A 23461-nucleotide genomic window follows, 5' to 3' on the forward strand; every position below is an offset into this window, starting at 1 on the left:
CTGCTGCTGATCACTCCGTCCCTCTGGACTTCGATTTACTAACCGCTACTATGCAGCTCTATGGGAGCGGCGGCGTGGGGCTCGCATCCTTCTTTCCAGGACTGATGCCAATAGCTGGCCGTTGCCAGCCCATCCCAACCCACCTGCCCGTCTGCAGCATGCTGGGCACCAGCCATGTCCGACTGCCAAATTACCTCCGGCACGGCAGCAAGGAGGAAATTCAGGCAGCTTTGCATGAGTGGGAGGGGCTGCTTAAGTCGCGGTGCCATCGCTACCTGGAGTGGTTCCTCTGCTTGCTGCTGCTCCCTGGCTGTAGCCCCTCGGTCCCTGTAACCCCCCCACCGTGCCAGGGCTTCTGCGAGGCTGTCAGAGACCTATGTTGGACTCACTTGGCTGGCGGGCGCCTGCCTCTGCCTTGCGATGTTCTCCCTGAGGAGGATGAAGGGGTTTCTTGTGTCTTTATTAATGCTTCTGCAGGTAATGTGGTGACATCCCTGTGTCATGTCTCCCCTGCCCGGGCTCCCCCAGGCACTGGGGGATGCTTCTGCCTTGTGCCAGTGGGATGCTGCCGAATCCAAAATCACTTTCCATCCAACCTGGGCTTTTCCAAACAGAACTGACAGGTTTTGGCTCCCTCCACAAGGCCGAGCATCGCTCCTGGTGAATCACTGGGGCCAGCACAGGGGATTCTCCCCAAGTGCATTGTGCTGGCATCCAGGGCCAGTTTCCAGGTGCCACGGGGGTTTGGGGTGCCCATCCTGGCTGGGATCAGAGCACTTGGAGACCTGGCAGCTCCCCGTAGGAACAGGGAAAGGACTCAGACCCCGTGACCACCCAACCACAGCACCATGGGGGAGAGGAGGTTTCAAGGTGACCCTCAGCCACACCTGCCTGCTGCCCTCTCCCGGAGCAGCCCTTTGGGGTTAATGATTCACCCGATGGCGGCTAATGTTTGATCCCTGCTGCTTGGAAGTGTAGGAGAGGTTACTTCACCCCCAGCTCCATCATCACACATGGATGTGACCTTCCAGGGACCCAGACAGGGCAGGGGGGTGAGAGATGGGAGCAGGGAGTGACAGGTGCTTGGAGAAATGCAGTTGGGATGAAAGCTGGAGCTCCCCCCGCCTGCCAAAGCCTCTGAATGAGGCTGTGTTCCCTGTCGACCCCTGCACCCTCCGGGTATGGCCAGGAAATGCCAAGGAGGAATGCCGAGACTGGGGGCTGGCAAACCAGGGTCGAACACAGGGTCCCCTTGGTGTCAAAGAGGCTCTGTTCATGGGGGATGCTCTGGGATCATGGGGATGCTCGCAGAGGAGGTGCATTCCAGTCTGGGACTGCACTGTGGTTGCTTGGATGGGCAGTGTTGGAAATGAGTGGGAAATGTAGGGGCTGTTGTACACCCCACAGAGTGACTTGTTGTGCTGCTGTGTGCTGAGGGTCCCCTGAATCCCGTGCTGGTAGCTCAGGCCAGGTCATGGCAGAGGGGGAAGATGGCTCAGAGCACCCTGGGAATATTTCCAGTGGCAGAATCACTGCATCCAGACACATCCCCACAGACATCCCGTGCCAGCACCAAACCCACTGCAGCCCCCACCACATTTCCATGGTAGGTGCTTTCAGTTTGCCACAGGGATGTTTGGCTGGGATATTTGGACTCTGGATGCCCTTTGGAAAAAGCAGGCATGACCTGAATGCTCTGGGGTTGAGAAGGGGCACTTGATTTTTGTGGGGGAGCAGACATTTGAAGAGGTCTCCCCTTACCCCTCTGCTCCCCAGTCCCCATCCAACCTCTGCCACGCAGGAAAAATGTCCATTTGCTTTGGAAAGTGCTCGGGGGCGAGTGGCATGTTTGAGGAGGAGGGAGACTCCCAGACCCGGTTGCAGCTCCAAGGGGAGAATGATTGCAAATTGCCCTGCTAACAAAAGCCTCTTTCAGTATGTCCCCAGTCATCCTGAGCGCTGGGGGGACACAATGACTTGTCTGGCTGCAGGAATTGCAGCACTGGCTCTTACACCCATGTGGACCCCCAGGAGGAAGCTCTGGTTTCCTTTTTCCTTGAAGCTGCTGTGAATTTGACTTCCTCCAACCCCAGCTAAACACAATCTCTGCATCCTGGCATTTGCAGTAGGAACGAGCTTGTGGGGTGCTGAGCATGGGGTGACTCAAGGGTGAGTGGCAGGCTGAGAGTCTGGGGGAGGCCCACTCACTCACTCCATCAGTTTTGGTGTAGGGCTGTGCACATCTGGGAGTGAAAAGGTGCTGGACTCCAGGATCCAGAGGTTCTCCTCTAAGCAGACTGGGGATGTCCCATAGGGAAGCCTGATCCCAGTGCAGGGCAGATGAAGGGGCTAGAACTGGTGGAAGTCTGGGAAGGAGACTTTCTCCCAGCCAGGTGCTTCATTTTGGGGTGCCAGGGTTGGGAGGAACTGGGGGCTTGGGGAGCAGGTGGACACAGAGCAGTTTCAGACCCAGAGTTTCAGAGGATCGGTGTGTCTGGCTTTGGCAGAGCAAAAATTTGCCCCCACCTTTAGCTGGTGACCCTTCTTATGTCCCTAATGTTGGGTCCTTGTCAGAGGGCTGGCATTGGCATTGATTCTTGGCAGCAGGGGAACCTGGGAGTACTCCATGTCTCCCAGGCTTTGGAAGAGGCACCCAGGTTTTCATCACCATCTCAAGAGATGTGTTTTCCTTTTGGGCTGGGCAAGGTTGGACTGATCTTTTTTTTTTTTTTTTTTTTTTTTTTAAGAGCTCTGGAGGATAATGCCTGGCTCCAGAGCTGGGTGGAGATTTCTGGCTGATCCTCCTGGGTTCAGCCTGAGATATCTCAGGATACATCTCTGATTCCCCTTGCTCCCCATGGCTCACATGAAAATCAGGGATAGAACTGGCAACACTGAATTGTGTCAGCTCCCACTCCTGGCTCAGGATGGGGCCAAAACTCAGCTCTGAGTATCCATTCCCAGTGCAGATCCCTCAGCAGTTTCAGAGCCAGGGTGGTTGGGTTTCCTCTCTCCCAGGAAAGGAGAGGTTAAAAAGCCTCTCCTTTGGAACTGGCACCGGCCCCGAGCAGTTGACATAGGAGAGGAGGAATCCAGCGCCCGGTGTGTGGGCGATGAGGATGTGCTGGCTGCCAGAACAACGGGAGCTGGCGGACATGGCGCTGGCTCGCCCTCACCAGATGTTCAGCTGCGCCGGGTAGGAGGGACAGTCTCCAGCAGAACTTCCCAAATTCCCTAATTCTCAATAGAATTTGGGAGAGGAGGCGACCTCCAAATTGAGAGCATCTGGGAAGCTGAGCTGGCTTGAGCTGTGTTCCCAGGGTGTTGCGAGGGGATGGCTCTGATTTATTCCCAGCTGGGGTGACCGTAGGATCTTGATGACACGAGGGGTCACTGTGATCCTGGAATGAGTATGGATGCAGCACGCTTCCCTGGGGATCCGTGGTGGTTCAGCACCACTGCTGTGGTGCTCCAGCAGCTTCTGACTACGATGGGCAAGACCCCTTTGGTTTTATCCCATCTCAGGGAATTGAGCAACTTGGTCGAGTGGATTGTGTTCTTGCTCATGGCAGGGGAATTGGAATGAGATGGTTTTTAAGGCGCTCTCCCACCCAAGTCAGGCTGTGATTCTGTGATGTCCCTGCTGCATTTGGAGGGCCAACAGCTGGGAAGGGGGGGCATTTTGGGAGGTGCTTCCGAATGATGTGGTGGGAGCAGTTCAAGATCACTGCCTTGGCCAATGCACAAGTCTTAGGGTCGGTGAGCGAAGGGAGCCACTGCAGGACAGTGTATTTGAGAGGCACGGGCAGGAGTGTCCTTGCTGAGTGACCATCCTTGCCTGTCTGGTTGAGACCATGCCCTGTCCTTCCTCCTCACAGAGAGCCTGAGTGCTGAGGTCAGCCTGCTGGAGCTGATCGGGGACCCACTGACAGAGGAGATCCACAGAATTTATGGCCCCGACAACAACCCTGGCTATGTCTTCGGTCCCAATGCCAACACGGGCCAGGTGGCCCGGTACCACCTGCCGAGCCCTTTCTACAGGGACTTCTCGCTGCTGTTCCACATCCAGCCCACCACGCCCCGGGCCGGCGTGCTCTTTGCCGTCACGGACTCGTCACAGAGCATCATCTACGTGGGCGTCAAGCTCTCAGAGCTGCGGGCGGGCCAGCAGCAGATCATCTTCTACTACACGGAGCCCGGCTCGCCCAGCTCCTACCCGGCCGCCACCTTCACCGTGCCCACTCTGCTCAACCAGTGGACGCGCTTCGCCATCAGTGTGGAGGAGGAGGAAGTTATCCTCTACCTGGACTGTGAGGAGCATGAGCGCGTCCGCTTTGAGCGCTCTCCGGATGAGATGGAGCTGGAAGAAGGCTCCGGGCTCTTTGTTGCTCAGGCTGGAGGGGCTGACCCAGATAAGTATCAGGTAAGAGCTTGGGTCACCCCAAGGAGCATCTCCCACAAGCCTGGGGAGATGTGACACTGCCCAATCCCAGAAGACAGCTCCATGTGTATCACTGGGGAAGGGGTCACCTGAGATGGAGGGGAAGGCAGCTTGAGATGCCAGTGATTTATTCTCTTGGGGCTCACCAAGGTAAAGCTCTCAAGGTGAGCTGGCAGGAGGACATGGGGTTGCCATGTAGATCCCACCATTGCCTTTTCCCAGCAAACATGGAGCCTCCTCAGATCTCCCCGTTCCTAAAAACACCCAGCTTCAGTGGAGAAGCTGGTTTGGCCGGGAAAATGTCTCTCTTACATGGAAAAAATGCTTGGGCTGGAGCATATCTTTTCTGGCTGATGTTGGGCGGTATCTCCAGGAAGACTTTGGAGAGGGAGGAAGGATGTGATAGCTCAGCCCATGTTTTGAGCAGGACTCGTGTTTCAGATAAGGGTTATGAAAAGTGTGGGGAAAATGCCCAGCTGACATGGAAATCCCCTTCAGGACTTAAGGAAAGGAATGTCCTGGTTTATCCTGGGCTGAGCAGGATTTGCCCAGCAACAGAGGCTCTGCTGAGGGGAGCAATGTTTTCCCTGTAGAGTTCATAAAGCACGTTTCTGAGCTTAAACATCATCCTGACTGTACTGCCTCATTCCCCCTGGATTGGCTTTGGGCAGGGGAAGCTCCTCTGGGAAGGGGTTAATCATTGATGGGCTATAAACTGGTTTGCACTGGGATTCGGGTTGGTCCTTTGAAGAGCAACTCTTTGCTCTCAAAGAGCGATTTCTTTGCTCTTGAATGTGCTGGAAGGGCCAGTTCATGGCTGTGGAGGAGCTCCTTTCCCCAGCTGGAGGCATTTGACACCATATGGAAGGCACGGAACAGAGTAGACCCTTTTAGCAGGTGATGCTCCCAGCCTTGCTAACCCCCATCCTACTGCCCGCCCCCGTCTTTCCCGTGAGGAATAGCTGGCCATGGAGGGCAGGAGGCCTTGGCTGGGTGAGAGAGGAGCAGCATCTGACTGCCTCGTGGTGTTTCCATCACTGTCCAGCCCTGCTTCGCCTTATCTGGAACTAACAGGGCATCAAGCGGATTAAAGCCTGGCTCTGGGTCAAGCCTCAGGATGAACTTGCTGGGAGGCAGCTGGAGTGGTGTCCTGGTACCTCTGCTCCTTCCAGCTCCTTCCTTTGTGGCTGTGGCAGGAAACATGGAGGAGCAAAGCCTGTGGGTGATACAGAAGCCCCTGGGACAGCAGCTCTCAAGGGAGCAAATGGAGTCTCAGCTGGGGCAGGAGGGTTCATTTGCAGCTGGATGTAGCACTTGGGGACATGGTTTAGTGGGGGACCTGGCAGTGCCAGGCTAATGGTTGGACTCAATAGTCCTAGAGGGCTTTTCTAGACCTAAAGATTCCATGATTCTATGGATTCACTGTAAGATCTGTGGTGTTGCTGCTCTCTTTATCAGAGAAAAGAGGCTGCAAAGGGCCCCTATCACCATCCCTTGTGGGACTGCCTAGCTTTAGGGCTTGGAACTGGCTTGTTTCCCTTGCCTCTGGAAAGCCCCAGGTTTCAGCCTTGCTGCCCCTGCCCAGCACCCCCAGGATGGCTTGGCAAGCCATGTGCCAGAGCTGGCACCACATGGGCTGAGCAGAGGTAGTGGCCGGGACCTGGCCAGACACCCAGCAGAGCTTTTACAGGGATCTTTTGGCTGTGCTCCTTGTTTTTCCTCTTCTGAGGACTCCCTGGCCACAGCTGACTGCCCTGCCCCACGCAAGGACAGCTGGCAGGTTCTGCAGCCCATATGTTGTATTTCCTGGGGTAATCTGCATTTCCTTACTATTTATTTGTGTTTTGCAAACACCGTGCGCATCCAGGCCACTTGTTTATACAAGAAACCACCACAAATCCATTCCTAAGGATGCTGCCTCCAGGCAAACCCCCATAGCATCCCAGCCTCAACAGGAGAGGTGGTGTGGGTACCAGCCAGACCCCCAGAGCTCCCACTGCAAGTGGGATCACCCAGCACATCCCAGAGCCCTCACTGCAGAGTGGGACACAGGGATGCTGTCGGGATGGAAGTTTGCCAAGCTGGGATGCTGCCCATCCGTCTGATCCCACTGGGGAGGAGCAGGGGACCACGCTGGGAAGTGAGCTCAGAGAGAGGAGATACCTCCCCCTTGGTGTGTCTTCTCTGGGCAAGACACCTAAAATAATATTTGGGCTGGCCTGAAAGCACAGTGCGCCATGTCCGGGCAAGGAAACATGATGGGCTTAGGAAAATAAGGTTGGGGCAGTTGCAGTTCAGCCAGGCTGTGACAGAATATGAATGAATTATAAGTAGATTAAGTTAAATAATAAATATATTATAAATATATAATTTATATATAATCTTAAGATTATATAAATTTAAAAATTATATCAGTTCCTCTCACAAGCAAATGCCCCCATTTGGGTGGTGACCTTTTCCAGCTGCTCGCAGTGCTGACATCAGATTTCATCCATCCTTTTCTCCCACTCCACTTGGACGTGGTGGCTGAGTGGCACAGCAGGTCACATCACACAGCAGGTCACATCACAGCAGGGTGGCTTGTCTGTGTTCCCCACCCATCCGTGGTCTCCTTGCAGGGGGTGATTGCGGATTTGAAGCTCCGAGGGGACCCACGGGCGGCCGAGCGCCAGTGCGAGGAAGAGGAGGATGATGCAGAGGTGAGCACTGGCAGCACTGCTGGGCAGGCTCGGGGGTTCCCCTGCTGTGCTCCCAGCTCAGCCCGTACCCCTTTTCCCTCGGCAAGCACAGGTCTCTGGGGATTTTGGCAGCGGGATGGAAGGTGGACATCAGCCCTCTGGCAAGGTTGAGGTGAGTTGCTCCCTGCAGGTGCTGCACTCAGGGCGAGACCCCAAAATTCTAGGCACAAGAGAGCTGAATGCCTTGCATGGCTGAGGTCATGGATGCTTGATAGTGCCCCAGCAGCTGTGCCCCATAGGAAGGCACTGAGGGGTGAGTGGTGCCACAGTGTCTCCTTGTTGTTGGTGCAGGCTGTCCCAGGGCTGGTGGATGCTGTTCCCGTCACCTCCCCCCCCTTGGCAGGGGGCAGTGGCCCGAGGAGTGGCGGGGGGTCCCTGCAGCAGGCTGAGAGGACCAGGGCGGAGGAGAGGCTGCAGGTCTCCACGGGAGGTAATTCCAGCTGCTTTCCCCTTTCCCAGGGCACACAAGTGGGAACATGGTGGTGTGGCCGTCCCTAACCATGACTGGGTCCATTTCCTTTTCCACAGACACCAGCCGGAAAGGCGAAAAGGGGGAGAAGGGAGAACGTGGCTTGAAAGGGGACTCAGGGACCGGTAGCATCATAGAGCCAGGCAGTGTCAAGGGTGAAAAGGTGGGTGAGAGCTGTGAGCTCAAGGGTGACAGTGATATGTCTGTGTTTTGCACACACCTCTCTCTGTTTCTGATCCTCAGGGCGAGAAAGGAGACCTGGGCATCAAGGTGAGCATCGCTGGGGAAACTGGCAAGGAGCCATGCCCAAGCTGGGCTGCCACGTCAAGGACCTGCCATCCATCTCTGTCTTCCTCCCCTCCCCAGGGTAGTGCTGGATTTGGCTACCCTGGCTCTAAGGGCCAAAAAGGAGAACCAGGTGATCCTGGACCCCCTGGGACACACTCTCGGCATGCTGATGGTTTGGTGATGGAGCAGGTCACTGGCCCCCCAGGACTACCCGGGAAGGATGGAGCCCCTGGCAGGGATGGCGAGCCTGTGAGTCAATTCCCCCCCCACCGACAGTGTGTCCCCTGTTCCCCCATCCCATCCACCTGCACACTGACCTGTCCCCTCTCTGCCATCCTTAGGGAGATCCTGGCGAGGACGGCAAACCCGTAAGTGGGGTAGAGGGGGTAGCAGGGTGATGGGAGACAGCCATTCCCTTGCCTTGCCACCTGCTGATCCCCCAGTGCTCCCCTTTGCAGGGTGAAATGGGGCCCCCAGGGTTCCCTGGGATGCCGGGGGAGCCAGGTCTGAAGGGGGAGAAGGTGAGTGCCAGTGCTGCCCCCGCTTCCTCTCACTGCCAGCTCAGTTGCACCCTCAAACCATGTTCTCTCCTCTGTGCCAGGGTGACCCAGGTGTGGGGCCGAGGGGACCCCCTGGACCACCTGGCCCTCCAGGACCACCGGCACCCCCCTCCAAGAACGACAAGCTGGTGGGTCACAGGGATCCGAGGGATGGGGGGGGGCAGGGGGGAGTCCATCAACCCATGGAAGGGGAGAGTGCTGCCACTAGCCCCAGGGCAAGCCCCAGTGCCACTGGGTGCCCTGACATCCCCCTTGTGCTTCTCCCCCAGACCTTCATCGACATGGAGGGCTCTGGCTTTGGTGGTGACCTGGAGAGTCTGCGGGTGAGTGGGGGTGAGTGGCTGTCCCACCAGCAGGGAGCAGGGGGACACCCTCAGCCATGGCCCCATGTCTCTTCCAGGGTCCACGAGGGCCACCTGGTCCTCCAGGGCCACCTGGCGTGCCCGGTTTGCCAGGAGAGCCAGGACGGTTTGGGATGAACCGCACAGACCTGCCGGGACCACCAGGGCTGCCAGGCAGGGATGGGATCCCTGGGCCCCAGGGGCCAGTGGTAGGTCTATGGGGTGGCCACAGGGACCCATCCCAAGGCCACACTGTGGGGGTGGGGAGCTTGGTGCACACCAGCCCTGCAGGGTTTTCCTGTGCTGGAACCAATTCCTGGGATCTGACAGGGTCCTCCAGGAAGAGACGGGGAGGCTGGGCAGCCAGGCCCCAAAGGAGACCAGGTGAGTGTCCCCTGTCCCATGTGCCCCAGGAGCATGTCACAGCTGTCCTACAGGGCAGCTGGCACCCCTGGCACATCTCTGGGATGCCCCAGCTCCTGGGCTGGGGTGCACTATTCTGCTCCTGCCAGGAGCTGGGCAGCTCCTTCACACCCTCTTGTCCCTCCTCCTCCTTCCCAGGGCGATGTGGGTGACCTTGGCCTCCCTGGCCTGCCAGGACCCAAGGTATTGTGCCTGGGGTGGGGTTTTTTCGGCTCTCCATTGCAGACTGAGGACAAGGATGTTGCCTGGGGTAGCCATCTTGCACAGGAATGGAGAGGGGGGTGCGGCTGTTTGTGTTCCTCCTGGTTCAGTGCCACAGCTCAAAGGTGCATGGAGCTGCTGACCCCACAAAGGATGCTCACCAGACTCCTGCCACGCTGCCTTGGCTTTGCTCCAGGCACTGGCACATCAGGAAGCGGGCAGGAAAACACAGGGGAGTGTTTCAAGACACAGAGGAGAGTTTGCTTGGGGGGTGCCCACAGCCCACTGGAAAACACCCCAGCTTCTGTGCATCACTCTCTCCTGCCTGCTTGCTCTAGCTTCTTTCCACCTTGAATCCCCAAGGGTGGAAGTAAAGGCTTGCTGGGAGCCCCTTAGAGATAGGATGCTGCCCCTTGGGATGACCATCGACTGCAGCCTGAGTTGGGGGCAAAAACCTCAAATATTAAGGTTTCTCAACCTAAATTCTAACTGCACTCCTGCAGCATCCAGAGGGAAGATGGGGTGGCAGGGGGTATAAGGTCCAATCCTGTTGCTTCCAGACCCATTGCAATCCCAGGAATGCCTGCAAGCATTCCTTCATGGCACTGAGCTCTGCTGCAGCACTGGAGCCAGTCCCACGTGCAAAAGCATTCCCATTCTTGATTTTAGACGAGCCTCTGGTGGCCACTGTGGACATTACATCGGGAGCTGTGGGATGAAGGGTGCCCAAGCTGGGCAATGACCCTTCCCACAAGGCCCCAAGACAGGGGAGCATCAGGGCTCTCTCTCATCCATGTCCTGTCCCAGAGGGGATTTGGGAGGGGATGCTCTGCCTCCTGCTTTCAGACTCCAGGTAGCGACCACTGCCACCTTCCATCTGTCCCCTTCTTGTCCCCTTGGCAGGGCAGCAAAGGAGAAACAGGACCAGCAGGACCCCCAGGAGAAATGGGCTTAGCTGGCCTTCCCGGGCCCATCGGACCCCGAGGACAGCCAGGGCCCCCCGGCCCCCCAGGACCACCAGGGCTAAGCTATGAGGCTGGATTTGTGAGTAGTCACTGCATTGATGGGGGGGGATGAGCTGGAGCCAGGGACAGACACAGCTCAGCCCCTTCTCCCTCCATTTAGAGTGACATGGAGGGCTCGGGGCTGCCATTCACCCCTGGACCACCTGGACCTGAAGGACCACAGGTAGGGCTGTTTCTGCCCTTTCCCTCCTTCCATCCTGCACTCCCTGGGGTATTTCCTGCCATCATGTCCCCTGCCATCACCCAGTGCTCATGGTCCCCTTGTTGTTTACAGGGTGTGCCAGGACTGCCGGGGGTGAAGGTGAGAAACCCCTCCAACCTGTTCCTGCCTCCATCCATGTAGGATGCCTGCAGGCAGCCTGTGGGGATGCCTCTTGACACCTCTTTCCTTGCAGGGAGAGGTTGGCAGCCCCGGACAGCCTGGCTTGCCGGGACCAAAGGTAGGAGCCTTGAGAGACTGGGATGTTTTTGTGCCAGCACCTGGGTGTGCAGGGCAGTGGGCAGGACCCCTGTGCTCCCTGACCTGGGGTTGCATCCTGCCCTTTCCCACTCCCATTGTAGGGAGATGCTGGCATACCTGGCGTGGATGGCCGCCCTGGCCTGGAGGGCTTCCCTGGACCACAGGTAGGAGCCTCAGCCCCCAGTTCCAGAAGACTTCCCCACACTCTAGGCAGGGCACTGTTGATTGCAGCAGTTCCATCCCCAGCAGCCGAAATTCCCCCTCCATGCTGTGGGACTCGGCTCACCGTGTGCTGGGGGTGCCCACACTCCTTAGGATCTTGTATCCCCCACCTTGCCTCCTCACTGGTCACCACCTCTGCTGAAAATCATCACAGCCTGGCTCATTTCCTGGAGCTGGAGGCAGAGGTGGGGTTGCCTGAAGGATTTTTTTGAGCTGGAGTGGGAGGGGGTCTGCACTGGTGAGCCAGAGTCTGTCTCCATGTGGTGCTCACTCCTTCCTGCTCCTCTTTCCAGGGACCCAAAGGTGACAAAGGCAGCACCGGTGAGAAGGTAGGTGCCACCAGGCTGGGGATGGGAACCAGCCAGTGGTGGCCCTGGGCTGATGGCTTGTGTCTTCCAGGGAGAGCGAGGCCAAGATGGAGTGGGGCTGCCTGGCCCCCCTGGCCCACCTGGTCCCCCTGGACAGATCATCACTGTCTCCAGTGAAGATGTAAGTGGTGGTACCTGCCTTCAGCACAGGGCAGGGGAAGGGTATTCCAGCAGCCATCAGGAGGGAGACCTGGCCAGCAGCTCTGACCCTCAGAACCAAAATCAGTGGGAAAAAACTAATTTTGTCTCTTTTTGCAGAAGTCCTTGGTGGCTTTTCCTGGTCCAGAGGTAGGTGCCCTCCTGCCACCTGTGACCCCTCAGCAGTGCCAGGAGATAACCCAATTTTTGGAAGGAGGGGGTTTGTTCTTAGAAGCATCTCTGCTTCCCTCTGCAGGGCAGACCAGGTCACGCTGGCTTCCTGGTGAGTTAGTGACACATCCAAGGACCACAAGGTGGCTCTGGTGACAGCTGTGGTTGCCAGTCCTGCTGTGTTTTGCTGCAGTAGTGCTGATGGAGGGGGAGTTTGGGGCCTGCCTTTGCTGGATTGGGAATGATGTGGGCTCTATGTCATTCCTGCAGGGTCCGGTGGGACCGAAAGGAGACCAGGGGTCAACTGGTCTCCAGGGTGCCCCAGGGTTGAAGGTAACTGCTCCAGGCCATCTGCACCCCATGGGGTGGTCACATTCCTAGTCCCCCATTCTACCTGGCCACCAGGTGACACCAGCCCTGTCACAGGAGGGAGCCTGATCCCTCTGGATCACTTCTACCTACGCTTCTCTTGCAGGGGGAGAAGGGGGAGCCCGGCGTCATCATCAGCCCCGATGGGACTGTGGTCACTGCCAAGGTGAAAGGAGAAAAGGTGGGTTCCTGGCAGGAATGGGGGGGCACATGTCCATGGGACAGGTGCCAGGTGGTCCCAGTGGTGATGCCCTCTCCCTCTCCATTGTTTGTAGGGGGAGCCAGGGCAGCGGGGCCCAATGGGACCATCGGTAAGTCATCATCAGTGTCCTCCTTCTCGTGTCCCACGGGGAGGGATGGAATGATCCTAGGTAGAGGGGATGCCCCCATACTGAGCACCCTCATCCTCATCTTCTCTCCATTCCAGGGTCCCCCAGGACGAGCAGGGATGAAGGGAGAGATCGGCTTTCCGGGCAGACCCGTAAGACCTGCTCCCGGTTTGTTTGTGTCCATCGCCTCCACTGCGTCCCCCTCCCCATTTGCACATTCTGCACCCGCTGAGCCCCACACCCTGCTGTGTCCCTGAGGGATGGGGTGCTGCTGGGGTGTCAGAGGTGACTCAGGAGCACCAGATGTGACACCAGGGGCTGGCAGGGGGACAGGGACAAAGCTCATTGTGCTGCTCATTTGTAGGGACGTCCCGGCATGAATGGGCTGAAGGGTGAGAAGGGTGACCCTGCAGATGTGCTGAACTCACGGGTGAGCACTGCTGTGACCCCCCAGCTGCTGGCCCTGTAGGGTGGGACACACACCTCAAGAGTCTCTCTGAGGACCCCAATCCCTTAGGCAAAGGACATGTCTCCTTCTCTCAGGGGCTGGTTGTCCCCCTCCATGGTGAGGACTATCTGCTTTGCAGGACCTTGACAAATCTTCTCACCCCACACAGGGTCCTCCAGGCCCCCCAGGACCACCTGGGCCCCCTGGGCCCCCTGGCAGCATAGTTTACAGCAATGGCAATGTGAGTATCCCCATGGTCACCATGATGGACATGCTGGTGACTAGACCCCTGGTGTCCCCTGCCTGCCTGGAGGGCACTCAGGATTCTCTGGTGACATCCTGGCTGGGCTGGCATGTGGGACTGTAAGCAGCATTGGGGGGGGGGGGATCCCGAGGATGCTGCTGTCTTTGCAGCCCCTTCCTTTGCATCCCCACAGACTTTCAGCGACTCCAGCCATCCAGCATTCCCTGGTAAGGGGGTGTCCCTCTCCCAGCCTTCTCTGGGCAGTTCAGGAAACTTCGGCAAAGCAGGGCTGGGGGGAAACCCCCTCCCTCCCTTAGAGCTGCAGCTCTGAGATGGCATCTCTGCTGCTCCCCACAGGTTTCAACCAGTTCCAAGGACAAAAGGGAGAGAAAGGTGACACTGGACCCCCAGGACCCCCAGGTAGGTGACTGGTCACTACTGGCAGAGGCAGGCAGGGAGTGCCTCTTGCCCTTCCCAGCTCCTCTCTCCTCCTCTCCCTGTCTCCACAGGACAGTTCCCCTATGATGCAAGTCACTTCGGTGCCAGCCTGCGGGTAAGCCCTTTGCACACTGGCAGCTGGAACCCCCAATACGCAGTGCACCTCAGCTGCTCATCCTAAGGCTGTGCCATCCCACAGGGTGACAAGGGGGATGCAGGTCCCAAGGGTGAGAAGGGTGAGCCAGGCAGCACCCCACTCTACAGTCCTGGAGTCTCTGGGCTTCCAGGGCCTCCAGGGCCCCAGGGATACCCCGGACTGCCAGTGAGTACCTCATGGGGTGGGGAGTGAAGGGAGGCGCAGTGGCGGTGGCATCCCTGGGGGCTTTGCTCCAACAGATGTTCTCTCACACTGCCTAGGGTCTCAAGGGGGACAGCATTGTTGGGCCACCGGGGCCTCCAGGACCTCAGGGTCCTCCTGGGATCGGATATGAGGGGCGGCAGGGCCCCCCTGGCCCTCCTGGCCCCCCTGGTCCGCCTGGGCCACCCTCCTTCCCAGGTCCCCACAGACAAGGTGAGTACCTGCTCTACTGCATCCCTCCTTGCAGCTCTGCATTCCTCCCTGTACTGCACCTCTCTCCATTTCACCCTCCTTCCCCCCACAGCTGTCAGCATCCCTGGACCCCCGGGACCACCAGGACCTCCCGGACCACCAGGCGCCAGTGGGATGTCCTTGGGGGTGAGTCGGGGCTCTGGGCAGTGCTTGCACGTGGTACAGGCAGCCGATCCCTGAGCCCCGCCCTGGGCTATGCCCGCAGCTCCGGGCCGTGCCCACGTACCAGGCGATGCTGAGCGCCGCGCATGAGCTACCCGAGGGCAGCCTCATCTTCCTGACCGAGCGGCAGGAACTCTACGTCCGCCTGCGTGGGGGCTTCCGCAGGGTGCTGGTGAGTGGGGGACCAGAGGGCACCCGGCAGGGCTGCACTGCCCAGTCTAAGGGCAGTGCAGACAGCCCTGCCCCAGGGCTCCGTGGTGACTCCCGGTGGTGCTCGGGGTCCCCCTGCCCATGCGGGAGGAAGAGGTGGGGGTGCAGCTGGGATCTCATGTGCCATGCCCTTGCAGCTGGAGGAGCACAACCTGATCCTCAGTTCGGCTCTGGTGAGTCCTCTGTTCCCCATGCACATCCTCATCCCTATTTTCCTTCCCAATTCCATCCCTGTTCTCCATCCTCATCTACCTCATCCCATCCCAAACCATCTCCATGCCCAACCATCTCTATCCATCAGCAATCAACTTCAGCCCCTTCTCCATTCATTCCCAACCAGAACAATCCCCATCCTAGCCCACCATCTCCACACCCAACCATCTCTATACATCAGCAATCAACTTCATCCCCTTCTCCACTCATCCTCAACGAGATCAATCCCCATTCCCAATCATCTCCATCCCCATCCAACCCGAACCATCTCCATGGCCATCTTCATCCAACAACAACCATCTCCATCCATCCCCAACATTCTTCATCCCCATCCCCACCTGGGCCACCATGCTGTCCCTCATGCCATGTCCCCTCTCCCCAGGACAACGAGGTGTACGACAAGCCGCCCACCCTACACTACGCCGGTGCCCAGCCCCATGGGCCCCTGCACCCGCTCCGCAACCACGTCCCCCCAGCCACTGTCCGTCCCTGGCATGGGGACGAGGTGGTGGCCAACCAGCACCGCCTGCCCGAGCAGCCCCTGCTCCACCACCAGCACGAGCTCATCAATGGCTACTACATCCAGCGCAGGCCAGACCCTGCCCCTGTGGCCACCCACGTGCACCAGGACTTCCAGCCTGCCGTGAGTGCCACATGCTGGCCCAGGGGAGCTGATGGTGGCAGCCAAAGCCATGTCCCTCAAGCCCCATGGTCCCCTCTTGGCAGCTTCACCTGGTGGCCCTGAACACCCCGCTGAGCGGCAGCATGCGTGGCATCCGGGGCGCCGATTTCCAGTGCTTCCAGCAAGCACGGCAGGTCGGGCTGGCCGGCACCTTCCGCGCCTTCCTGTCCTCGCGCCTGCAGGATCTCTACAGCATTGTGCGCAGGGCCGACCGTGCTGCCGTTCCCATTGTCAACCTCCAGGTATGTGTGTCCCCTTCCCCTTCCCAACACGCTCTGAGGGATCATAGAATAGGATCACTTAGTAATTACAGTTGGAAAAGATCTCTTTAAGATCATTGAGCCCACCTATTAAGCCAGTACCACTGAAGTCTGGGATACAGAGCATAGCAAAGCCCCCATTCATCATGAAGCATCCCCTTCCCAGAAGCTGCTGGGGCTTGGAGCTTCTGGGGCGCTCTGGGGGTGCAGGCAGAGCTAAACTCCCTCCTCGTCCATTTTCCCACCCTTTCCACCAGGATGAAGTGCTCTTCAATAACTGGGAAGCCCTTTTCACGGGCAGTGGGGCCCCGCTGAGAGCCGGCACCCGCATCCTCTCCTTCGATGGCCGGGATGTCCTACGGGATGCGGGATGGTGAGTGCCGGGGAAATGGGGTTTGGAGCATGGCAGGGCAGCAGCAGCTTCCCACCTTTCACCCTTCCAGGCTGCAGAAGAGTGTCTGGCATGGCTCAGATGCCAAGGGCCGGCGCCTGCCCGACAGCTACTGCGAGACATGGCGGACAGAGGAGCGTGCGGTCACCGGCCAGGCTTCCTCCCTGGCCTCTGGAAAACTCCTGGAGCAGGTGGCCAGCAGCTGCCAGCACACCTTCATCGTCCTCTGCATTGAGAACAGCTTCATGACTGCCACCAAAAAGTGATACCCGCTCTGGCACCCCCTGAGTCCCTCATGTCCTTGGGGAGGGTTGGGCCCACCTGCACCCTGGCACCCCTGGGCCACTCAGCCCCCTCCACGTGCCTGCTTTCACCCCGCAGGGTTTCCTTCTTCCACAGACCTGAAGCCAAAGAGTATTGCCATGGCCCCTGCCCTGGGTTGGCAGGGGCTCAGGTCCCACTGGGAGCAGGGCAGCCATAGGCTGGCAGCCTTCCTCCTCCTCTTCCTCTTCTAACTCCTAATATTTAACCACTTCAGCTTGTTCCCCTCCCTGCTCAGATGTTCTTTTTGAGGTGGTTGGGTAGGAGGACGCTTGGCAGGGAGATTTCAGTGCTGCCAGGCAGGCTGTCCCCCACAAAAGCCTGTGGGGCCTCTCTCACCTGCCCCCTGGCCCCACGCTGTCCTCACCAGGAGCTTGGGGTTGGACCCAAATCCCTGCTGCTGAGGCCAAGGGATCGTCTTCAGCCAAGACCCCAGCATTGCACCCAAGGGAATGTCCCATGGCAATGCTGGGGCTCTCCCAGATGGTCTCCATCCTCCCCAGATAAGGACCATCCCATCATCATCCTCACCTCCACCTTCCAGCCAGCAGAGCCCTGGTGGGGGTCCCATCTCCCCCATCCCCATCTATGCACCCTGGGGTCCCCTGGCTGTGCCCCCGCAGCCCAGGTACAGCCACAGCCAGCCCAGCACAGGCACTGGGGTGACAGGGTGGCCCCAAGAGGTGGTCAGCTGTGCCCTTGGGACGTGTTTTTCTATGTGTGTATCTGTTGAGCACAAGGGCAGGCACTGCCATCCCCCCCCGCCCCGTGCCACCTTTGCTGGGCTCGAATGGTGAAGGCGCAGCAAAGCTGGTTGGAATTGGTGTGGGCAAATGCACGGTGCTAAAAAAAAAACCAAAAAAAAAAAAAAGAGAAAGGAAAAAAGAGAAATTTGTAACTAGCTTTTTCTGTTATTGTATGGAAATTATTAGCTGTGCGAGTCACATGGTTTCTATTTCCTACAGTCTACTGTATTTTGTATGATTAATGCAATTTAAAGCCTGTGGATCTTTATATTTTTTTTTGTCATCGGTTGTGTCCTATAAACCATTTTCTAAAGGCACTGAATAAAGAAACACCCTCTTGTAGCCTGGCTTCGTGCCATGATGGGGATGCAGTGGGATGGGGTCCCCATCCATACCCCTGCATGGCACACAGTGGCGGCACCATGGGGACCCTGCCCCCACTCTATGCCTGGGGATAGGGAAGGGGCCCCCTGTCCTCACGGAGCACAAAACGTGTCCCAAGGGTTACATCCTTGACAGAGCAGCACCTAGGACCAGCAGTGGGACAGGACACCAAGCACACAGTGGCGATGACAATGCTCACTTCAGGAGCCAAGAGCTGGCCACAGTGTCACGGTGCCAGCGCTCAGGCTCGCACAGTTCCCGCCTCCGGGCTTTTCTCCTGTGCTGGAATCTCCACTGGGGCCTGGCATGGCTCCTTGGCCAGGGCCAGCTCCACCGGCTGCCTGCGGTGGCTGTGCCGGACACCCACTCCGATGGCCGCCAGCAGGTAGACCACGGCCAGCAGCGTGAAGTAGCCAAAATACACATAAAACTGCAAAAGAGGAGAAAGGGGAGAACAGCACTTGGAGCCCTCCCTTTATCCTGCACCATTGAGGGACCACCTCCATCCCAGGTGCACCCCCATCCCTACCTGGGGATGTACGGATAAGCCCAAACCCCCCTTGTCAGCCACGATGATGGTGATGATGGTCTTTAGCACAGTGGCAAAGAAGGTGTTGACCCCGAAGACCAGAGCGCAGAGCTCTTTGGAGAGGGAGGTAGCAATCTGGAAACTGGAGAAAAACAGGAGCACTGGTGAACTCTGGGCATTGACCCAGCCACCGGGGTGGGAGTAGGTCCCCAGGAGCAATACGCACATGGCAATGGGCACCAGGAACTGGTGGGAGCCACGGAAGAGGATGTAGGCAACATAGCACAGCCAGATATTGGCGGTGGAGTTCATGAGCAGGAGCAATCCTGCCTCAAATGCTGTCACCACTCCAATCACCAGCTCCGACCACAGCGTCCAGCGGATCTTCACATAGCCAGCAGCGAAGGAAGCGATGGCTCCTGGGGAGGGATGAAGGATGCTATGAGCACCTGAAGAATCCCCCGCCTACCTAGGCTGGGACCCATCCCTGTGATCATCACATCATCCCCAATGCCAAACCACCAAAAATTCCATAAGGACCACCATTCCCAAATGGTGCAGCAGGACAGCAGTTGCCCCCCACCTTTCTGGTGTCCCCAGCAATTCCCACAGGATGCAACAGCATGTGAGTGTCCCCCCACACTCCCAGTGTCCCCATCCCAGGCAAGTTACCCAGCAGCGTGGAGGCAGCATCCACACCTCCATTGTACACCCGGCGGTTGTCTGTGGTGGGAGAGATCTCATTCCAGAGGATGTGTGCATAGTACAGCACCAGGTAGTATCCAGCCGAGTTGAAGACCCACCACAAGGACCAGAGGCGGAGCTGGGGCTGCTTGGCCAGCGCTCCCAGCTCCCGCAGCATACGGCACAGCACCATGTCCTGCCAGCCCCATGCCCCCGCCCTGCCATCCCCCCCGGCCATCCTTTCCAGCTCAGTGGGCACAGTGGCATCGCCAGCCCCACTAGGCCGGTTGAAGAAGAGGCTGCGCCGGGGCCGCTCGAGGAAGAGGGTGAGTATGAGGCCAAAGCTGACGAAGCCCAAGGAGACGTAGTTGAGGGTGAGGAAGCGGACGCCACCCAAGGTGACGCAGAGTTGGCCCAGCACGGAGCTGGTGAAGACCCCCAGGAGCACGGCGGAGCGGGAATAACTGGCCATCCGCTGGTAGCGGGACGGGGCGACCAGGGAGAAGATGTACGAGGAGTAGGCAATGCGAGCAGCCATGGTGATGCCATAGAAAAACTCCATCAGCTGCATGGCCAGGACTGAGGTGCCCAGCACCAGCAGGAGCCAGATGGAGATGTGGCTCAGGCTCTGCAGCACCAGCACAGGCTTGTAGCGCAGGTAGTCCGTCAGCAGGAAGATGGGCACCAGCACGGCCATGTAGGAGTAGGACAGCACTGGTGTGATCATGTTGGTCACCTGCCATAAGGGCAAGGAGGGGTTGAGAGCCAGGCTCATCCCTGGGGATGTCCCCCAAGCTGGGGACAGTGTGGACACCAGCTGCTGACCCCCAGGGCAGCATCCCCTCAGGGAGGAATGTGACCAGCAGCATGCTTGGCTGGAGGTCTGGCTGAGCCTCGGCCCCTTACTGTGCCAGGAACGCAGCGTTCCCACACGCGCAGCAGCCAACTGGGATCGGGGCCAGCATCCCTTGGTTGGGAGACTATGACATTGTGGCCCCTCCTTGTCTAACCCCATCATTGCCAACAGCCTGGCAGTGCACCATGCCATCATGGAAAAGTTTCTCCAGTGGGATGGGGCATGGCTTCTCCCAGTCCAGCACCCTCCCACCATCCCACAGACTGCTCAGGTGTGCAGGGGTCACACATGTCCCCAAAATCAGTTGCCAGCCTGGGCACGAGGTTTTATGCCAAGTCAAGTTGAGCCTGGGACTGAGGGGACAGGGTGAGACAGGGCACACAAGTGAGACAGGGCACACACACACACACCACAGCACCTCCCCTGCCCAGAAAGCACCACCACGAGTCACCATACACTGACGTGCCCAGGATACAACACTCCTGAGCACCCCAGAAGCACGGAGGGATGCTCTGGGCAGCCCCAGGATGGTGACCATGGTCATGAAGGGGGACACCAGTGTGGGGGGCCAGGTGCCCACAGCTCACCTCTGCCTTTGTGAAGTTCTTGTCGGCCCCCAGCAGATAGGGGGTGATGAAGCTCTCCCCGGGCCGGATCTGTGTCATGAAACCATAGAAGCAGAGGTAGAAGACTTGTAGCTTCCAGCGCTGGTCTGGTATTGTCTCCGACGCCGGCTTTTTGGCACCATCACTCTTGGGCATGGCTCTGCAGCAGGACAGCGGCATTATCCCGGGAGCCATCAGCTACACAGGCTCTGCTGGACCAAGCAGCCCCTCTCTGTCTGCAGGCGCTCTCGGACGCATGGAAAACCAGGGCGCTGCAGTTTCTGTGGAAAAAGCAGCATTTGGCACCGGCTCAAAATTCCTCCAGAATCGCAAGACAAATAAATACCACTACCTTCTCCCCAGGAGATGTTCTGGGAAGAAGAAAAGCAGCCCTGCACCTCGCTGTGCAGAAGTAGGGGGAGTCATTTCGGGCGGCATTTGTACATCACGTGCATCCAGAGCCTGGATGCACGGAGCATCTGGATCCACAGTGGGGCATCCTCAGCTCCCATCACCTCCTCCTCCTCCCCTTTAAGACTCAGTGGGGCTTTGCTGCTTCCTGGAGCAATGCTTCCCACTGAACTGCAGAGGCAGAGGGATGCAGACGCCCTGCACCAGGGATGCTCCAGAGGGGATGGCACAGGAATGTGCTGGCTGCAGAAATTAGTTAATGTGCACATCGGGCACAGGGCCACCCGTGTCTCCTGTTATTCACTAGCTGGGTGGCTAGCAGGACCTCAGCTCTTCCCGGTGGGACACAATGACCAGCCTAGGGAGAATGCAACATGCCACAAGGTTCACGGTCCAGAGGGGGATTAAAAGCTCAAATCCTGAGATTTGGAAAGCAGCAGGAAAGCTGGCAGTGCCAAGAGACCTGATTAGCGGTCACGGGATGAGGGCAGGGACAGAAGACCTGGACAGAGTGTCCTCCCAGTGCTCCCCACTCCCACAAGAAGTCACTGAGGTGACTTTTCATGCTATGAAATTCCACGTATGCCAATACACGCCACCTGAGCAAGGTCTAGGAACCTGATTACCCTGATAACTGCAGAACAACCAATCACAGTCACTTAAAAGTAAGTTCATGGTTCCAGTCTATCTCCCACTGGACTCTGAATGGCAGGAATTGGGGGATAATCCCTCACTGCTGCCAGATAACACAGGACAGACAGAACACAAGGCAGCAGCAGTGGTGGCAGAGGAAAGCTGGTGGTGACCTAAACCCATAGGAAGCCAAGTGCCCATTTGCCCCAGTGAGGACCCACCACTCCAGCAGCATTCCCGTGGGATTTCAGCACTGGTGCCTGAGTATCACCAAAATACTTGCGTGCCAGAGGTCATGGCTGGGCAGAGAGCTTCCACGTCCTAAACAGATCCCTGGGGATCAAGGCAGGCGCTCGCTCACTCCCTCGCTGTCCAGCAAGCGTGTCCGGCACTGGCTGGAGCACTGTCCCCCCCGCTGAGGCAGGAAGGGCAGGGGGCAAGGAGCAAGGGCTAACCCTTGCCAAACACATACCCCAGCACCGTGCCGGGACCACTGCCAGCTGCGAGTGCCTGGACTCTGCCCCATCGCCCAACGGCCAACGGGCCAACCAGGAAGCGAGAACAGGGTTACATTTGAATGCAAACTAGGGAATTCTAGGAGAGGTACATGTACCTTTCCCACCTAAGGCATGCTCCTCCGTGGAACAATGGCTGAACTTTGTATGATAGGCTCCTCAGTCCCACAGCCCTCCTGTCCCCGACCTGGGCCCTGGATGTCACCTCCAGCAGCCGCTTGCAGCCATGTGCACTACGATCCCTATGGGATGTTCGCCACCCTCTGCTCCCCACTTCTTGTCATGTCCATACATGCATCCCTGGCCCACAGGAAACAATCCACACTAAATCCAGGATGCAGCTGAATCCACGAAGCTGCCCTATTCCCAGGAACACTGGCTCCTAACTCCCAGCATGTGTATCCCCGCACACAAAGGGACTCCAGACCAGAACCCATCTGGCCGCATCCAATTCCCCTTCTCCGGAACACCCATGGAGCTGCTCTGCTCGAGGAGAGTGGGCACGAGTCCCAGGGAATGCTCCATCCTTCATCCCTGGTGCGAGCCAGGGAGTGGCGGGACGAGGGAGCAGAGCCAGTCCGTTATCACCGTGCAAACCTGTTTATCACCGGTTATCAGGGTATGACCTCAACACGGATGACTGTCACGCCGCTGTCAGCCCGGGATCACAGATGACACTCCCCGCAGTGCCACGGCCACCGTGGTGCAGAGGGGACAGCCCTGGGGTCGGGGGTATGCTCTCCCCCCAGCCCCGTGTCGGTCACATACAAGTGTCATGGCCAAGGCACCATACGATTTGTGGAGAGCTGCCACGCCGAATGTGCATCTTCCCTAAAAGACGGGCTGGGAAGTCCTTAAAAACACACCCTCGTCCACCGTGCGGGCATCTCTTTCCCTCCCAGCGCCCAGCACCAAGGGATGGGCGCTGCGGGTGGGGTGGGGTGCACTCGGCACAGAAGGGTGTTGGGGGGTACGCGATACCCGCTCACCTGAAACAAGGGCGAGGGGAAACAACACAGCAGCCGGCACACATCCCCAGCACCCGGGGGAAACAACATCGGCATCCCAGAGAAGCCCGCCGGGCACGCCACCGCCCCGGGCACACCCGCACCCCGCAGCCCGCAGCCCGCAGCCCGTACCTGGTGGGCGGCAGGCATGGGCGCTGCGAGCCGGGCACGGCGGGAATCCGGGGCTCCCCGCTGCCACCCGAGCCCGATCCGCGGCGATCCCGGGACAGGGGCAGGAGGAGGAGGAGAAGGAAGAAGATATGGGGGCACTTCGGGAAATGTAGTCGCGCCTCATGTGCGGGGAAGAGCAGGGACTACAAACCCCAGAGTGCAGCGGGCAGGAGGAAAGGGAAGAGGAGCAGGAACAGGAAAAGCCCGGCCGCCCCCGGGACGGAGCTGCGCCGGCAGCTGCGTGTCCCATACGGGGAGGAATCCTCTTCCGAAAGCATCGGCAGGGCGTGAAGGACCCCCTTTCCCACTGCCCTCAGCCGGGGTCAGCTCCTCGCCCATTTGCCGTGGCCTCCGAGCTGCGGGCCCTGGGGGACGCTAACCCCGCCTTGGCTCCCTCC

At 58.6% G+C, this 23461-nt stretch overlaps 2 protein-coding genes across 2 annotated transcripts in view; one reads left to right on the plus strand and one right to left on the minus strand.

The window, feature by feature from the left end:
• COL18A1 (collagen type XVIII alpha 1 chain) overlaps positions 1-17610 on the plus strand; it is a 36440-nt gene extending 18830 nt beyond the window's left edge. The window contains exons 3-43 of the mRNA XM_079311367.1: positions 3879-4423; positions 7060-7140; positions 7232-7291; positions 7471-7609; positions 7708-7811; positions 7892-7918; positions 8015-8185; positions 8278-8304; positions 8395-8457; positions 8538-8624; positions 8766-8819; positions 8897-9046; positions 9168-9221; positions 9399-9443; positions 10365-10505; positions 10587-10649; positions 10761-10787; positions 10882-10926; positions 11048-11110; positions 11462-11497; positions 11568-11657; positions 11795-11824; positions 11931-11957; positions 12116-12178; positions 12321-12395; positions 12490-12525; positions 12642-12695; positions 12908-12973; positions 13161-13232; positions 13429-13462; positions 13593-13655; positions 13745-13788; positions 13873-13995; positions 14091-14244; positions 14336-14409; positions 14489-14617; positions 14793-14828; positions 15251-15511; positions 15595-15792; positions 16068-16183; positions 16254-17610. Of these exons, the coding sequence (XP_079167493.1) occupies positions 3879-4423; positions 7060-7140; positions 7232-7291; positions 7471-7609; positions 7708-7811; positions 7892-7918; positions 8015-8185; positions 8278-8304; positions 8395-8457; positions 8538-8624; positions 8766-8819; positions 8897-9046; positions 9168-9221; positions 9399-9443; positions 10365-10505; positions 10587-10649; positions 10761-10787; positions 10882-10926; positions 11048-11110; positions 11462-11497; positions 11568-11657; positions 11795-11824; positions 11931-11957; positions 12116-12178; positions 12321-12395; positions 12490-12525; positions 12642-12695; positions 12908-12973; positions 13161-13232; positions 13429-13462; positions 13593-13655; positions 13745-13788; positions 13873-13995; positions 14091-14244; positions 14336-14409; positions 14489-14617; positions 14793-14828; positions 15251-15511; positions 15595-15792; positions 16068-16183; positions 16254-16467 (3941 nt within the window). The 3' untranslated portion in view covers positions 16468-17610. The remainder of the gene's footprint in view (positions 1-3878; positions 4424-7059; positions 7141-7231; positions 7292-7470; positions 7610-7707; positions 7812-7891; positions 7919-8014; positions 8186-8277; positions 8305-8394; positions 8458-8537; positions 8625-8765; positions 8820-8896; positions 9047-9167; positions 9222-9398; positions 9444-10364; positions 10506-10586; positions 10650-10760; positions 10788-10881; positions 10927-11047; positions 11111-11461; positions 11498-11567; positions 11658-11794; positions 11825-11930; positions 11958-12115; positions 12179-12320; positions 12396-12489; positions 12526-12641; positions 12696-12907; positions 12974-13160; positions 13233-13428; positions 13463-13592; positions 13656-13744; positions 13789-13872; positions 13996-14090; positions 14245-14335; positions 14410-14488; positions 14618-14792; positions 14829-15250; positions 15512-15594; positions 15793-16067; positions 16184-16253) is intronic.
• Positions 17522-23263, minus strand: SLC19A1 (solute carrier family 19 member 1). Its single transcript, XM_079311320.1, has 6 exons — positions 23025-23263; positions 20309-20607; positions 18854-19601; positions 18408-18600; positions 18182-18323; positions 17522-18082 (listed from the first exon to the last, which is right to left on the minus strand). Exons 2-6 carry the CDS (start codon positions 20519-20521, stop codon positions 17894-17896), a joined length of 1485 nt encoding a protein of 494 aa, XP_079167446.1. The 5' UTR covers positions 20522-20607; positions 23025-23263; the 3' UTR covers positions 17522-17893.
• Between the last annotated feature and the right edge of the window lie 198 nt (positions 23264-23461).

This window comes from Erithacus rubecula (genome assembly GCF_903797595.1).
Source record: "Erithacus rubecula genome assembly, chromosome: 8".
Lineage (NCBI taxonomy): Eukaryota > Metazoa > Chordata > Aves > Passeriformes > Muscicapidae > Erithacus > Erithacus rubecula.